Below are 15,841 nucleotides of genomic sequence, written 5' to 3'. Positions count from 1 at the left end.
TTTTTTTGGTTTTTTGAGACAGGGTTTCTCTGTATAGCCCTGGCTGTCCTGGAACTTACTTTGTAGACCAGGCTGGCCTCGAACACAGAAATCTGCCTGCCTCTGCCTCCCGAGTGCTGAAGAACACAGTTTTAAGTCCCAAGTGTTACAGGGATCGATTGGCAGCCTTATAACTCAAAGGAGAGGTTGAATCTGTCACAAGACTGGAAAAACGTATACATTCAAAATAACAAGTTTTGAGAATATTGAGCTAGTCAAGTGAAACCTATGTGTAGGTTCAGTTGGCAGACAGGCTACTAATTGAGTAGTTTTTTCCTGAAGATTTTGAAAGGCAAAATTTTGGTAATAAACTTAATAACGAGCCTAGGAGTTTTACCAATACATTTTTCTGTTGCTGAAAACCAGAAGATGGGTTGGAGCCCCTTTTCTCTCATCACTGACTTAAAACAAAATCATGTTAGGTATGGGGTTAAAGAAAAGAAGTAAATTCTAATACACAATTTATTTTGTTTCTCCCTGCCAATATATGTAGTCATGCTATTTGCAACTCTATTGATCTAACATGGGAGACTGTGTGATACCTCAGCTATAAAGTATTATTTTATGAATGTTAATATACTACGACAAAAATCCAATAAAGTCCCATTACATTAACTCAAGGTGTGCTATTTTTTAAGTTGATGCATATTTCAAGTTCTATTATAGCTAATGCTTAAGACAAAGGATTTGAGAAATGAGTTATTGCAAATTAATTTTTTTTGAGGAAGATTAATTCGAAACCTTCTCATTAATGCCCACAAGAAACTTGTAAGTGGATTCAGAAATTGGTATAAGACGCTTCACATTAACTGCAGGCAGTAAGATGAGGCAAGACGTGTGTGTATGTGTGTGAAATGGTTCGTACACTTTTATAGATTTTTTCATGTAATGAGAGAATTCTGGTTAAAACAGCTAATTAAGTAAGAGAGACACAATGGTTAGGAAGAAACTGTTTTCATTTCTCTATGTCTATAGTATTATCCATTCTACATTAACCTAGCAGATTTAGGGTGGGGGAAAAAATCACTTCTTTGATAATCTGAAGTTCATTCCAAATGCTTATAAATATTATACATACAAATGTTATATAACAAAAGTATTTATAATAAAAGGACTTAGTGTATTTTATTCTACCAGCTGAATATTTTACCTACCTTTAGGGCTTAAGTCGAGTCAGTTATAAAGAAGTATTTTCCTATGCAGCTGGTATCTACTTGGGTTCCTTTACTATACTACTTACAAAGTACCTGGTGTGTTTTTTACTTTTTGATAGTGTGACTGTATTAGTCAGGGTTCTCTAGAGTAACAGACCTTATGGTAGTCTCTATGTAGTAAGAGAATTTGTTGATGACTTAGTCTGCAGTCCAACCCCCAACAATGGTCAGCAGCAGCTGTGAAGGGAAGTCCAAGGATGTCGCAATTGCTCAGTCCTACACGGCAAGCAGTCGAAGAAGAGAGAGTAAATCTTCCTTCTCCCAATGTCCTTATGTAGGTCTCCAGCAGAAGGTGTAGCCCAGATTAAAGGTGTATGCCACCAAGCCATTAATCCCAGATGATCTTGAACTCAGAGATCTCCCTGTCTTAATCTTCTGGAATCAATAGCCACTGTGTCTCAAGATCTCCATGCCAATATCCAGATCAGAAACTTCTGTCTCCCAGCCTCTGGCTTAGGAACACTGGTGAGCCTTCCAATTCTGGATTGTAGTTCATTCCAGATGTAGTCTATAGATATTGACAACCAGGAATAGTCACTACAATCCACCCCTTGTCAACTTGACACAAATAATATCTCATGTCCACATGAAACAATAACAAGGTCATGAATACGCCTAACATGATATAACTATTCCTCATACAATTGCAAACACATTTGTGAATTTACAATGGGACAATGCCCCTTGGGAACATTCTTTTAGTTTCTCAACTTAAATATCAATTGATGTTATAGAAACTGGAAGAACGACAAGTGTATTCATTAGCAAAATAAGACAGAAGCATTCATGTTACTTTATAATCCTTGTTTCTGCAACTGTTTATGAGGCCTTAATTGGTATTTATAACTACCTTCCTCTACTACCCATTCTGTATTTCCTTCACCCTCGACAAGCACCTCAGCAGGTCTTGGCTCTTTTCCTGGAGGANTGACCCATACCTTCATTCCTGATGGGTCTGTGTCCTTNGTCATCCTGCTTGGATTAGGCTGTTGTAGTTTCCCATTGACTTTAATCACAGAACATGGTAGTACTAAGCGACACCCTAAGGGATCTCCTGCACTCCACATATAATCCCGCTTACCTCTATTGTGGAGAGGCAATCAATCCAATTTCCCCGTGGTAATCTGGATCTATCACCCCTCCTAACAGTTATTCCTTTCTTAGCCTGTTGGTTTAGGGGCATTAGAAGCCTAAAATGACCAGGGGGAAGTCTGAGCTTCCAGTTTAATGGAATGTTTGTTGTGACGCCTGGTGTGAGCACTCCCCACTCTGGAACCAAAACTTCTAGGCCAGCAGAACCTAGAGTTATGGGGACAGGAAGCAAAAATTTTCCTAGAGGGTCACTAGGAATAATAGTGAATAGAACTATTAGCCCTTCCCACCCCTTGATTCCTGGACCCATGGATCCTGGCTATGGGGACAACTGTACCATATATCGAATGCTGATTCAAAGCATATACTGCCTTCTGAAGAACTCTGCCCCAGCCCTCCATGCTGTTGCCACCAAATCAGCACTGTCACTGTGTCTTCAAAAGGCCATTCTATCTTTCTATCAGTCCAGCTGCTTCAGAGTGATGGGAAACATGGTAAGACCAGTGAATTCCATGATCATGGGCCCACTGTTGCACTTCTCTGGCTGTGAAATGAATTCCTTGGTCAGAAGCAATACAGTGTAGAATACCGTGATGATAGATAAGGCATTCATGAGTCCATGGATGGTGGTTTTGGCAGAAGCATTACGTGGAGGAAAGGCAAATCCAGAACCAGAATAAGTATCTACTCCTGTAAGAACAAAACACTGTCCTTTCCACAGAGGAAGTGGTCCAATGTAGTCAACCTGCCACCAGGCTGGTGGAAGTGGTCCAATGTAGTCAACCAGGTTGCTGGCTGGTCACCTCGAGGAACAGTGCCATATCTGGGGCTCAGTGTAGGTTTCTGGTGTTGGCAGATCTGGCGTTCAGCTGCAGCTGTAGCCAGGTCAGCCTTGGTGAGTGGAAGTCCGTGTTGCTGAGCCCAAGCATAACCTCTATCTCAACCACCATGGCCACTTTGTTCATGTGCCCATTGAGCAATGACAGGGATGGCTGGGGAAAGAGGCTGACTGTCCACAGAACGAGTNATCTTATCCACTTGATTATTGAACTCCTCCTCAGCTGAAGTCACCTTTTGGTGAGCATTTACATGGGACATAAATATCTTCACATCCTTTGCCCATTTGGAGAGATCTATCCACATACTTCTTCCCCAGATGTCTTTCTCACCAATTTTCCAATTGTGATCTTTCCAAGTCCCTGACCATCCAGCCAATCCATTGGCTACAGCCCATGAGTCAGTGAATAATCATACATCTGGCCATTTCTTCTTACAAACAAACTGTAATACCATGTGTACTGCCCGAAGTTCTGCTCACTGTGAAGATTTCCCTTCACCTGTGTCTTTCAAGGTTGTCCCAGAAAGGGATTGTAATGCTACAGCTGTCCACTTCTGGGTGGTGCCTGCATAATGTGCAGAGCCATCAGTAAACCAGGTCCTAGTCTTCTCTTCTTCCATCAGCTGATCACAGGGAACACCCCATGGGGCTATAGGCACATGCTTGGCAGCAGATGGCATTGTAACAGGAGTAGAAACCATAGGCATTTGAGCAACTTCTTCATGTAACTTGCTTGTGCCTTCAGGACCTGCTCTGGCCCGATCACNTATATACCACTTCCATTTGATAATAGACTGCTGCTGTGCACGCCCCACTTTATGACTTGCAGGGTCTGATAGCACCCAGCTCATGATGGCTAGTTCAAGTTGCATAGTAACTTGGTGTCCTATTGTCAAACGTTCAGTTTCCACTAAGGCCCAATAGCAGGCCAAGAGCTGTTTTTCANAGGGAGAATAGTNGTCTGCAGATGATGGTAGAGCTTTGCTCCAAAATCCCAAAGGTCTCTTCTGTGATTCACCTACAGGGGGCCTGCCAGAGGCTCCAAAGAGCATCTCTATCTGCCAGTAAGCATTCAGAGTGTGCAAATGTACACAACAGATAACAAGATCTTGCCATTAGATCTTATCATTAGATCTAAAATAAATATTCAAAAATACTATACATCAATACTATATACTTAAATAGCACTTATTATTGATACTAATATAATTTCCTCAATATAAATCACTTCTTGGCATTTTTTATAACACCCTGATGAGAGTAAAATGTTTCCGCTTGAGAAATCTGTTTAGATTAACTGAAGAAATAAAGCAGGGACCAACATTCTTTGTGAGGACTCATGTGACTGCTAATTCAGTTTCCCTGTTACAGTAGGTAGCTGCTCATAATTGTCCTAAGACATCATTAGACCTAAGAGAAAAGCCTGACACACCATAGGAAATGAGGTTCTGCAAGATTTTTTTTTTTCTTTTTGGTTTTTCGAGACAGTTTTTCTGTATAGCCCTGGCTGTCCTAGAACTCACTTTGTAGACCAGGCTGGACTCGAACTCAGAAATCCCCGCCTCTGCCTCCTGAGTGCTGGGATTAAAGGCGTGCGCCACCATGCCCGGCTCTCTGCAAGTTGTGGCCCCGGGTAGCCACAACTCCTTACACAGCCAAGGATGACCCTGAAGTCCTTATTCTCCCTTTGGAGATACAGGGGCTCTTTTCTAATTTGTGTCTTCATAGAAAGAACTGTTATAATTTGTTTTGTGATGAATCTAAGTCCTTTGAGGATAAACTTGTTCCTAATGAGATTTTTTTCCCCATAACTGGATGTTTTACCCTTCCTTTTTATCTTTTACTATAGTGTATACTCAAATGAATAAGGCACTTCCCATGTCCCGTTTTCTAAGTACAACTTGGGGGCTGTGAGTGGGAGGTATCACAGTGAACTGGCAGTGTCTTTGTAGTATTCCAGCTGTTGAACTGCATAAAGAATAATTAAAGGTATTTCTACAAGTTTCCTTAGTTTCACTTTTTTCTATGTATGTATACATGTATCTCTTAAAAAGTTCCCGATGTATTAAATAAAATGAAACATACAAAATACCTTAATTATACAACCGTTTTATTTAACTTTCATTAAACAATGCAGAGATTTTCTTATAACAAGGACTGTAAGAAGTTTTGGGCTAGCAACCGCAATTTTGAAAGAAGCAAGCAATTGGAATTAGCCAGAACCAGCACAAAGGTACAGAACACAAACCAACGTCAGCCTAGGAGAAGCAGAGGCAACCACAGGAAGTTTAACACTAGCACAGAGAACTAAACCGATGGAAACCAGCCTAGGAATGAAAACTATGTACACTTAAAATGCTCCAACTTTCCAAGGGCAAAATAACCCCTTGAGTCAGCTCTCTCCCTAAGGCTACTCTTCCCTCTGTAGCTGGGTATTTAGTTTCCTACAGAGGAATGTCACTTGGTCAAGTGGGAACTTGTGCTTGTTTCTACTCATTAACTAGATATGATATGGTGTCTAGGTGCCACACACTTAACATCAAAAAAATAGTATGATAGCTCTAAAGGAAATGCATTAAGTTCCACATTCCTTATTTTAAAGCACATCTAATAGGAAGGTATGTTATGACCAAATGGCTCTTGTGAGTTCTAAGAAATAAAATACTAAGTTAATTGAGCAGAGCTGTCAGACCACTTGGGCCTCAGTTCTAGTTAAGGTGATGGCAGGAAAGTACTTTGTGAAAGTTATCAAACTGTTAAGATACGTCAAAATGAGAAGACTAAGATTTTTTTAACTTCTGATTCCTGCTGACCAAATGGATTCCATCTGTGTAAGGATAGTGGTTTATCAAGAACCTGGGAGCTTTACCGGAAAAACCCTCCATTACTCAGGAAAGTCTGACCCCATGTCTAACTGCTTCTCTTAGATGACATGAAAAAACTACTTACACCCAGACTTGGGGCCTACGAATTTTAGAGAAATGTATTAGGAAATCACTTGAGTCTCCCCAGAGGAGGCTTTATATAATTCAGCTGACACTACAGCTATTCTGCAAAATCACCAGGTGGGACCAGGCAAGAATATTAGTTGTCTCAATAAAGTCAGATAAATGAAAATTATCTTTTTACAGATAACAATGCTTAAAAACAAAAACAAAAAAAACCCTACCCAAAAACTACCACAGACTGTTAGTTCCAATATTCCAAAATAACTAAACATTAATATTATAGTACTCTAAAATACAGTATTTTGGTTTACCAAAAAGTGTATCTTAACATTCTGACATTCAGTTTAATATACAACCAAAAACCTTTAAGCCACCTTAGTATATCAATACTGTAACAAGCCACTTTCAATTTCTACGTAGTTCCCAGCTTACTCAGTATTTTTTAAAATGCAGTTAACAAAGTGCAGACATGTTATTATTGTTGCATCTCCTCATAGTCTTACTTGGTGTATGATATAGTTATTTTCAGGGTACCTAGTAGAGTAACAGTGACAAAGTGAACAGGCCCACTCCTTCCACCCCATACCTCAATCAAAAAATTAAAAGGAAAGCAGAAAGTGACAGGACTAGAAATAAGATTAAGATCTAGGGAGAAGGAAACCTTAAATGGTTAAAGTGTGCGAACACAGAAGACAGCTTTTTGCACCACTTCATGCCACAGAATAAACTCTGAAGGAATAACTAAGTGCTTCTGAGTTGAAAACCATTCAAGAAGCACCGGTGGACTTCTGGATTTGTTCCTTTAAAATCAAAATACTCTGCCTTTGCTCAGGAGGCAGCATGGCAATCTGATCCGCAGTCAGCTGAAGAACCTGCATGATCAAAGCTGCTTTCTCTTGATCTTGTGGAGTTACCTGGCTTTGCCCAGGGCTAAAACTGCTAGGCTGGCCTCCACCTTGCTTACTAGCTCCTTGCATGCCCGCTCCCTGCATCCCTCCTTGCATGCCCGTTCCCTGCATCCCTCCTTGCATGCCTGCTCCCTGCATCCCTCCTTGCATGCCTGCTCCCTGCATCCCTCCTTGCATGCCTGCTCCCTGCATCCCTCNCCTGCATCCCTCCTTGCATGCCTGCTCCCTGCATCCCTCCTTGCATGCCTGCTCCCTGCATCCCTCCTTGCATGCCTGCTCCCTGCATCCCTCCTCCTTGCATGCCTGCTGCCTGCATCCCTCCTCCTTGCATGCCTGCTCCCTGCATCCCTCCTCCTTGCATGCCTGCTCCCTGCATCCCTCCTTGCATGCCCGCTCCCTGCATCCCTCCTTGCATGCCTGCTCCTTGTATACCTGCCCCCTGCATGGTACCTCCAGGATTTCCCACTCCTGCAACGTTTGGAACCTGTCTAGGTCCCTGAGGGCCACCTGCCCCCATATTAATAGGGCCAGGACCCTGGATTCCACCAGTCATCGGACCTCTGGAACTAGGGCCAGGGCCCCTCAGCTCTAGTCCTCTTGCATCCATGCCTCTTGCTTCCAGCCCTCTGGTTTCCATCGCACAGGTCTCCATCCTTCTCTCCATGCCTCGTGGCTCCAAGACCTCAGTTTCCATGGGCCGAGTCTCCATCCCTCGAGATTCTCTACCTCCTCTACCATCCATAGGTAGACCCCTCTGATCTATCATGGGACCTCTGGGCTCTCCAATTAGCATTCTGGGATCTGCTGCCAATGGTCCTCCTCTCATATCATGTGAGGCAGGGCCACGGTTGTCATGACCATGATGCATTGGAGGACCCTGATGGGGTGGTCCCAAATAACCCCTGGGCTCTACTTCTCCAGTCACGGAGAGCAAAGTCCCTCCACGTGGGTCATTTGGAGCATCTCCCAGTAGTCCTCGAGGGGGTATGCCACCAGAAGGCATGGGTCCACGAGGCATCGGAGGTCTAGGATCTGATATCTGCATCTGTCCTCGCTCTAGGGGCACTGGACCAACCACTGGCATGCCAACTTGTGGCTGCATTGGTCCTCCTGGAGTTAAGGAACCAGGTCCAGGTCCAGGAACTGCAGCTGGTATTGGTCCCGGGGCTGGAATTCCTCCCTGGATAGAGGTCTGCATCAGAGGAGGAATGTCCTTCACAGGTCTTCTTGGCAGATGCTGAGGCTGAGGGGCAGGAGGAGTCTGTTGGTTCAACATAACGTTAGGTCCTGGGCAGAGGCCAGGGGCAGGGCCGGGACCGCCAGGCCCGCCGGGACCACCAGGCCCGCCAGGCCCGCTAGGACCAGGCCCACCAGGGCCAGGCCCAGAGACAGGCTGAGATTTGCCTGGGATCAGTGGTGTGACATGTATCTTGCGATGCAAAATTTTCAGTGCAATCTCTGGATCCATGATTCTCATCACCACCTGTGCCTGCAGCAACGCATACGCCAACTGTGGGTTCTGAAGTAGCATGTTCCGGGCTTCCTGGTGACTGTTCTGGACACACAACTTCATCTGCTTCATCAGCTCAAACATCTGCTCTGGGGGCAGGCTGGCGACTGCTCTAGTGATTGATTCTGGAGCGTCTTCTGGATCAATAGGGTCCCCGTAGGGGGAGTCAATGATGGGGGCCGCCGGGCCTAAGCTCTTTAACTCCTCCTTGTTCTTTTCGCTGGCGGCATTGTCCACCCGAAGCGCTCTCCCACTAAACTCGCGCCCATTGAGGTTCCGCATGGCACTGAGCGCAGTCTCTTGGTCTTGGTACTCGCAGAAGCCATAACCCTTGGGCTTCCCAGTCTCTCGATCGTAGACGAGACGGAAACTGACAACGGAACCAACCTCCGAGAAAATGTCCTTCAACTGCTCCTCCGTCGCCTCATACGGAATGTTCCCCACGAACACCGAACGCAGCGATCGATCCATGGCTGGGTCTCGGACCGCCAAACTCGACATGATTCCTGCCGAGCGGACAGCGGACAGCGGACACTAAATTCGTCTGGGGGTCGTCCTCTGGCGAACCACACTTCCGCTCTGTAACGAAAGCAGATACCAAGCTCCGGACAGAAACCTTTCTGTTAGGAATCTGTAGTTCCGTTAGGCCGCAGACACTGCTTCCTGAGACCGGACTAATTTATCTAACGCCTTCCGCCCCCGGCCGTGCGCTCGGTTGTCCGCGCCTGACAACAGGATTCCGTTCCATGATCCTATTGGTCGAGGTTTCCCGGCGTCCCGCCCCCTCTTCCTGTGATCACAGGATGCACTAGAACTGACCTCATTAAAAATGGCCGATCGGACTTCAATGTGGTAACCGGCAGCGTCTGTGTCTCCTCACACCGGGGGCGAGGCTCACATCGGGGGCGGATGTCATTGCGTTCCACGGTCGGGAAGCCGCCAGCCCGCAGCTGATTTAAGGCTTAATGTGTTGTCACAGCTTTCGTTTAGTGTAGAATAATAGGAATATTTAAAATTCTATTCAGTATTATGAGGTAAAAAATGTTGATATTTATCCCTTAAAATATCTTAACAACATTAAAAACAATTCTCGTAAAGATGAAATAACGCTTTTGTCAGCCGCAGCCCCGCCCCCAAGCTATGGCTTGTTCAAAGTGTTACTAGATCCAGGATCTTCCTGGTATCTTCTGTGTGCGCAGGTTCATTCCTCCCTCCCCTTACTGATTTTAATTGACATTAATGCTAAAGTGGGATAAACTAAAAAGTATGACTGCAGAGTATGGATTAATGTGTATATATATATATATATATATATATATATATATATATATATAGCTGTGAATCTATCTATCTATCTATCTATCTATCTATCTATCTATCTATCTATCTATCTATTATTTAGAGACAAAGTCTCTATGTAGTCCTGGCTGTCCTGGAGCTCAGGCTGACTTCCAACTCCCAGAATCCTCTGCTGGGATTAAAGGCATGCACCACCATTGCCCAGTTCTCTTGCCAGTTTTGTACTTTGAATACTGCCGTTTTGTTTGTTTGTTTATTTGTTTTTAAATGACCAATATATAATTTTCACTGTTTTAACTTGAAAAAAAAAATCCAAAAATATCATGGTTTATATTTTGTTTTGTTCTTGGTTTTGTTTTGTTTTGTTTTGAGACAGTTTGTCTGTGTAGCCCTGGCTGCCCTAGAACTTAGTCTGTAGATGAGGCTGTGTTTGAACTCAAGAGATCCACCTACATCTGCCTCCCAAATGCTGGGCTTAAAGGAGTGGGCCACTACACCCAGATATGGTTTATGTTTTGAAGAAAAATGTATATGGTATATTTTTATATTCAGTTGTCAATTAATTCAATAAATTAAGATATCAGGTATACTAAAACTAATTTTGTTATTTTAACACAGGGCCCCTCTACAGCTCAGGTTGGCCTGAAATTCACTGTGTATGTAGTTTAAGTTGCCTTCAAATTTGCAATCCTCCTGCTTCTCCTAGTGTATGCTGGGATTAGAGGCAAGCACCACAAGCCTTGTCTTTACCTGACTGATTGTCAAAGAAAACATAGTAATCAAACAAACAAAGCAACACGTGGGGCCTATGGGATACCTAAAGGTTTAAAAACATTAAATAAAACATTCACCATAAATTGGGCATGGCAGCTCACCTTGAATCCCAGCGCTTGAGACACTTCCGGGACATCCTGCTCTTTATGTCTACTTTGAAGCTAGTGATGGCTACACAGAGAGACACTCAACACTTTAACACTCATGTCTGTTAAAGACTATCAGCTTAGTCCCTTGTAGAAATGGTGTTTAAGCCAGGCAGTGGTAGTGCACGCCTTTAATCCTAGCACCCAGAGTTTGAGGCCAGCCTGGTCTACAGAGTGAATTCCAGGACAGTCAGGGCTATACAGAGAAACCCTGTCTCGGAAAAACCAAAAAGAAAAAAGATAAGAAAAGAAATGGTGTTTAACTCTCATTCTGAATTACTTTGAGCATTTATCAGTCAAATTAAAAACTAAATGCCTTGACTAAAAATGTACGTGTTTTCAACAAACAAGACTGACCAACAAAATCACCCAAATCTCTGACATACTTGGCAAGTGCAGTATTTAGAGCAGGGGTGGTCACACAGTCTGGAAATCCAAGCACAGGGAAAGCCTAAGTCAGGCTGAGGCTTATTTTGATCTCAAGGATAGCATGGGCTATATACTGAGTTGCAGGCAACCCCGGGATACATGTAAGACCTCCATTCTCCTAATAGCTATTTTTAGAAATTAAATTCTATACAAAATTGTAAATACTGTGGTTCTTGTGAGTCTATAAAGTGTATTAAAACACTAAATAAAAAAAAAAAATTCACCATAAACTGGGTATGGTGGATCACACCTTTAATCTCAGTATTTGAGACACTTCCAGGACAGCTTGGTTTACATATCTAGTTCCAAGGTAGTCATAGATACTCGGTGAGACCCTCAAAACATAAATAAATAAATAAATAAATAAATAAATAAATAAATAAATAGGATACACTTTAAAAGAGTTCACTATAGATTAAGTAGATCAAATCTAGACATATTCTTAAGATATTTTAAAAAGTTTTACCCATCATCCTGAGAATTAACTTGGGGACCTCAAGTCTACTACTAAATTATAATCCTCGGGGACATTTTTTTATTTGTCTTGGTCTCTTGAGGAATAAGCAAAACACAAAGTTTTTTTCTAGTCCCTCCTCCTTCCTGTAGCTTAAACATAATTCCATTTTCCCTTGGATGCAGGTAGTCCCTCATCTGGACCTTTCTGTTGATAGGAATCCTTTTGCCTCTTAGTAGAATTGTGACTTTGCATCTATAAAATCACTCAAGGAAATAAGTAGGTCTTTTTAATCCCTTGACCATCTGCCTCGCATTTCTTATTCCATAAATATCTTTCCAAACACTGTCAGTACAGCAGTGTAAAAACCAATTTGTTAGAACAAATTCTCTGCATGAATTTTGTGTACTGTTATATCAGTCACACCAATAAAAAAATCACCTCAAAAATGAAGTTTTCCATGCCTCTCATATGAGAAACACAGATATGTTTGCTGAGACCTAAAGGTAATTTAATGAAGGTCGTAATTGGAGAACAATTTCACTTCAAGGGGAGAATCATATGATATATATATAGATGATAGGTTAGTATGCATAGATGAGGTGGGTTTTGTTTGTTTATTTGGGTTTGTTTTGTTTTTGTTGTTTTGTTCACCTGTGTAGCCTCAGTCCCTGAGGTGAAGCTTAACTTGTGGAGGTCCTATTATTTCACTATTTGAATGAATGATTTAAAATTTCTTTAGAGTTTAAGTATTAACAAACCATTTAACCTAGAAAGAAACCAGTGACATTAAATGGCACAGTCCCAATTGTAACTGCCTGCTGCCAGGATGCCTATTGTATTATTCTTAGGTCGATGATAACTCCTCCAGGAAACTATTTTTAAGAATTAGATATGCAGTGAAGTATCTAGAAATGGAATAAAGTAATTAATCCAGAAAGATCTATATTCCTAAAGAAGGATTCCTGGTAGAAATGGTATTGAGGGATGGTTCACAATCTATTGTAGAAATAGAACAGAAGCGATTCAGACAGCAGCTGCACTTGGCCAAGATATGACATTGGGACTTGGTGATTTTTATGATCTAGAAGATGCTAAGATGCCTGGCTATCATGTGATGGGACATAGTATAACAGCTCTGGCAATTAAATTCATGAAAACTGTTGTGACAGTAAAGTCTGTAGGCTTCTTTTTACCTAGCAGAGGTTCATAAAAGCCAATCACATTGCGTTAGCTTCCAGCTGAGCTTTTCACTCCTTTTCACCTGAGTGTGGCATCTGGTCTTCCTATCTTTAACATCCTCTAGAAGGTAGCTTCCTTTTTACTACTCATCCCTCATCTCTTGTGTACTTTTCTCTGGCTGACCAGTGCACTTCATTTTTTGTTGTATGCAATCGGTGTTTTTCTACCCCCTGGCTTCTGCCCATCTTGCCCCTGTATTCATGATTCCTCCTTTTCCCAGTTCTTATATTCATTTCATCACATTTAAGTTCTTGTTCTTTAATGCTCACCTCAGTGTCTTTCCTACTAAAAGCAACAGTTTGTGTTTTAGAGTTCCAGGACAGCCAGAGCTGCACAGAGAAACCCTGTCTCAGAAAAACAAAACAAAACAAAACAAAACAAAACGAAAGTATCTTTGAGTTAGGCAGTTATAGTGTCCTGCTTTATAGCTAATTGGAATTAGGCATAGAAATGTTAGTTTGTCTAACTAGCACAGGCAACTATTTTACATGTGCCACTTGAATCAAGAAATCAAGTTTGAAAATGTTCTTTCTATTCAATGATTGTCCCATATATACAGAGTAAGAGGCAAAGCTACAGCCTGAAACCAGGTCTCCTGAAATTAAGCTTCCTATTGCTCAATTAGCCTAGTAGTCATGGGTTACTGAGGCCTGGACACAGCCTCCATTGGCCTTTTTCCTGATTAGCTCTGAGTGTTACTAATTGCAGTTTTGACACGACAATCAGTGCTATGGCAACAGATGGGCTGTATGTATAAAAACTGAAGCAGTTGCAAAGGATGTTTTCTTTTCTTCAATTGATAGGGCCAATATAAAACCTCAAATAAGGCTTTTTAAAAGCATGCAGCCACATAGGTAATGAATTCATTTCTATAAAAGATTCCTCACATCCCAAATTAAGCTTTTCTGAGGCATATTTCCCCCAAATTTGTAATACATTTAATATGAAAAGAGCATAGAGGGAAGTAAATAGTAAATTCTACTTACTTATGATTCACTGTTGTTGGCAAGAAAAATATTATGTAAATTTGAGACTCTGAAAGTATACCACTGCCTGACTACAAGTTAAATGGAGTCAAATGTTGTATAGTCGATTACCAGTCTATTGACAGGCTAAGAACACAAGGCACAAGGACAATCAAGGGCCTGGACCAGAATCAGCTGCTAACTTATTGACATCATCTGTAATCGTGTCCAGGTCTTCAGTCTCTGCCAAGCAAACAATGTTTGCAGGAAGTAGGATGGAGAGGGTTAGGCTTCAGACTTTAATCTTAGACTTAGGTTGACAAGAAATCATATACCTTGGATGAATTAATTCTCGTTATTTCTGCTTTGGCATCTTTCAGATGAGAATACCATTACCCATGTTGGATTGTTGTGTAGAAGACATAACCTGTATTTTATCATTTCTCATACTGTATTATTAATCTGCATTTGTATATAATGGTAGGATGCAAAGCAGAATTTTAAGTGGAAAGAGGTACAAACCCTATTTACTCTAATGTAACTTAGAGATGTATATTGTTCTTGTCATTGAAAGGACTGGATTTGATGTGCCAATGATCTGTTATTAGTATTATTTTAAACTTGTATAGAGATAACTCTAAGACAGGTAACATTGTTCAAATATGCACATTTGTATCTTTGTAACTGAGTATGGGTTGTTTCCAGGCTCAATCCCATAAGACACTTCAGTGAGAGCTATACTAATCATTATGTATATATATATATATATATATATATATATATATATATATATATATAGAGAGAGAGAGAGAGAGAGAGAGAGAGAGAGCTGTCTTTTGACACATCAATAGAGGGCATTGGGTCCCATTACAGATGGTTGTGAGCCATCATGTGGTTGCTGGGAATTGAACTCAGGACCTCTGGAAGGACAGTCAGTGCTCTTAACCACTGAGCCATCTATCCAGCCCCATGAAGTTCTTTTAGTGAGCCATGAGATGTTCTCTTCAAATATTTGGTTAACTATCATCATCCATTTTTATTAAATGGGCTTGTGTGTACTTTCACGATGGATGGAATATGCAGACTCTGCTAACATTGCCTTGGTCCAGCACCTATTTGTGTGCAGGGCCATGTTCAAGCTGTCATTAAGATGATTCCTTTTGAGAAAGCACTGCCAGACAAGCCCAGATATTCAACCATGGGAAGGCGGAACTAATTGGACAAGAAGCAGAACTCCGCCACTCTTGCTTTGAGCTGTCACCTGAGGGAACACAGAGAAAGCAAGTAGCCTCATAAGTGTGGTAAAATCCGATCCCCACTTTCGGAGCTGAATAAAGATAACTTACTTAAGAGGAACAATTCATGGATCTTTTTAACTTTTATTCTTTTCTGTGAGCAGAATAGTCAAATACCCAACTTCAAAGAAATATTAGTTTGTTTCATAACTTTGGGTCGTATTTCACTTCTGAGGCACTGAGACCCTAAGAATGAACCTATTGTGACCCTAACTTATGGGAGAGTGGCCTTTCTGAAGCATTCAATTGGGGATCAGGATTAAAAAACATCACCAACAGAACAGTGTGGCAGGACATATTTGGACTCCTTATCACACTTGAATGCTCCCCCGGAAACATTACTTCAGGAGTGCCAGTTTAAATTTGTCATATTACACTAGACTCCTGAGAGTTAGAAATTTTTGTTAAATGTAAGATGTAGTATATATGAGAATGTCATAGCTAGTGCTCTGTAGTGAAAGTCCAGGGACCTACTGCAGCTACAGAGAGGAGCGACATTCGGGTTATTTTAATACTCTCCTGTGACCTGTCATAATGCAGAGACCAGTCTGGTAGGGATGCTGTGATAAAACACCACAAACTGGTTGGCTCAAAGAAGAGAAATATTTTCTTGCAAAATATCAAAATGGCGGTGTGGAGCTCCAACTTTAACACTTCCCCAAAACCTGTTCCCCAGATCATTAGGAAT

The 15,841-nt window shown here is 41.8% G+C and overlaps 2 protein-coding genes across 4 annotated transcripts in view; one reads left to right on the top strand and one right to left on the bottom strand.

Moving 5' to 3' along the window:
• The window catches only part of Prkg1 (protein kinase cGMP-dependent 1), a 1,174,992-nt gene that overhangs the window by 663,267 nt on the left and 495,884 nt on the right, over nt 1-15,841 (top strand). The gene's annotated exons all lie outside the window — the stretch shown is intronic.
• Cstf2t (cleavage stimulation factor subunit 2 tau variant) lies at nt 5,277-9,071 on the bottom strand. Its single transcript, XM_021187121.2, has 2 exons — nt 7,350-9,071; nt 5,277-7,171 (listed from the first exon to the last, which is right to left on the bottom strand). Exons 1-2 carry the CDS (start codon nt 9,048-9,050, stop codon nt 6,899-6,901), a joined length of 1,974 nt encoding a protein of 657 aa, XP_021042780.1. The 5' UTR covers nt 9,051-9,071; the 3' UTR covers nt 5,277-6,898.

Source organism: Mus pahari, chromosome 1 (genome assembly GCF_900095145.1).
Source record: "Mus pahari chromosome 1, PAHARI_EIJ_v1.1, whole genome shotgun sequence".
NCBI lineage: Eukaryota > Metazoa > Chordata > Mammalia > Rodentia > Muridae > Mus > Mus pahari.
This window is presented reverse-complemented; position numbering and strand designations above follow the sequence as displayed.

Bases quoted from the DNA above. Each gene is read 5' to 3' on its own strand.
- Cstf2t (XM_021187121.2), bottom strand. From the start codon at position 9,050: ATGTCGAGTTTGGCGGTCCGAGACCCAGCCATGGATCGATCGCTGCGT. The intron at 7,172-7,349 runs GCAGCAGGCATG...GGAGGGATGCAG, and splicing joins TGCAAGGAGGAGGGATGCAG to GGAGCAGGCATGCAAGGAGG.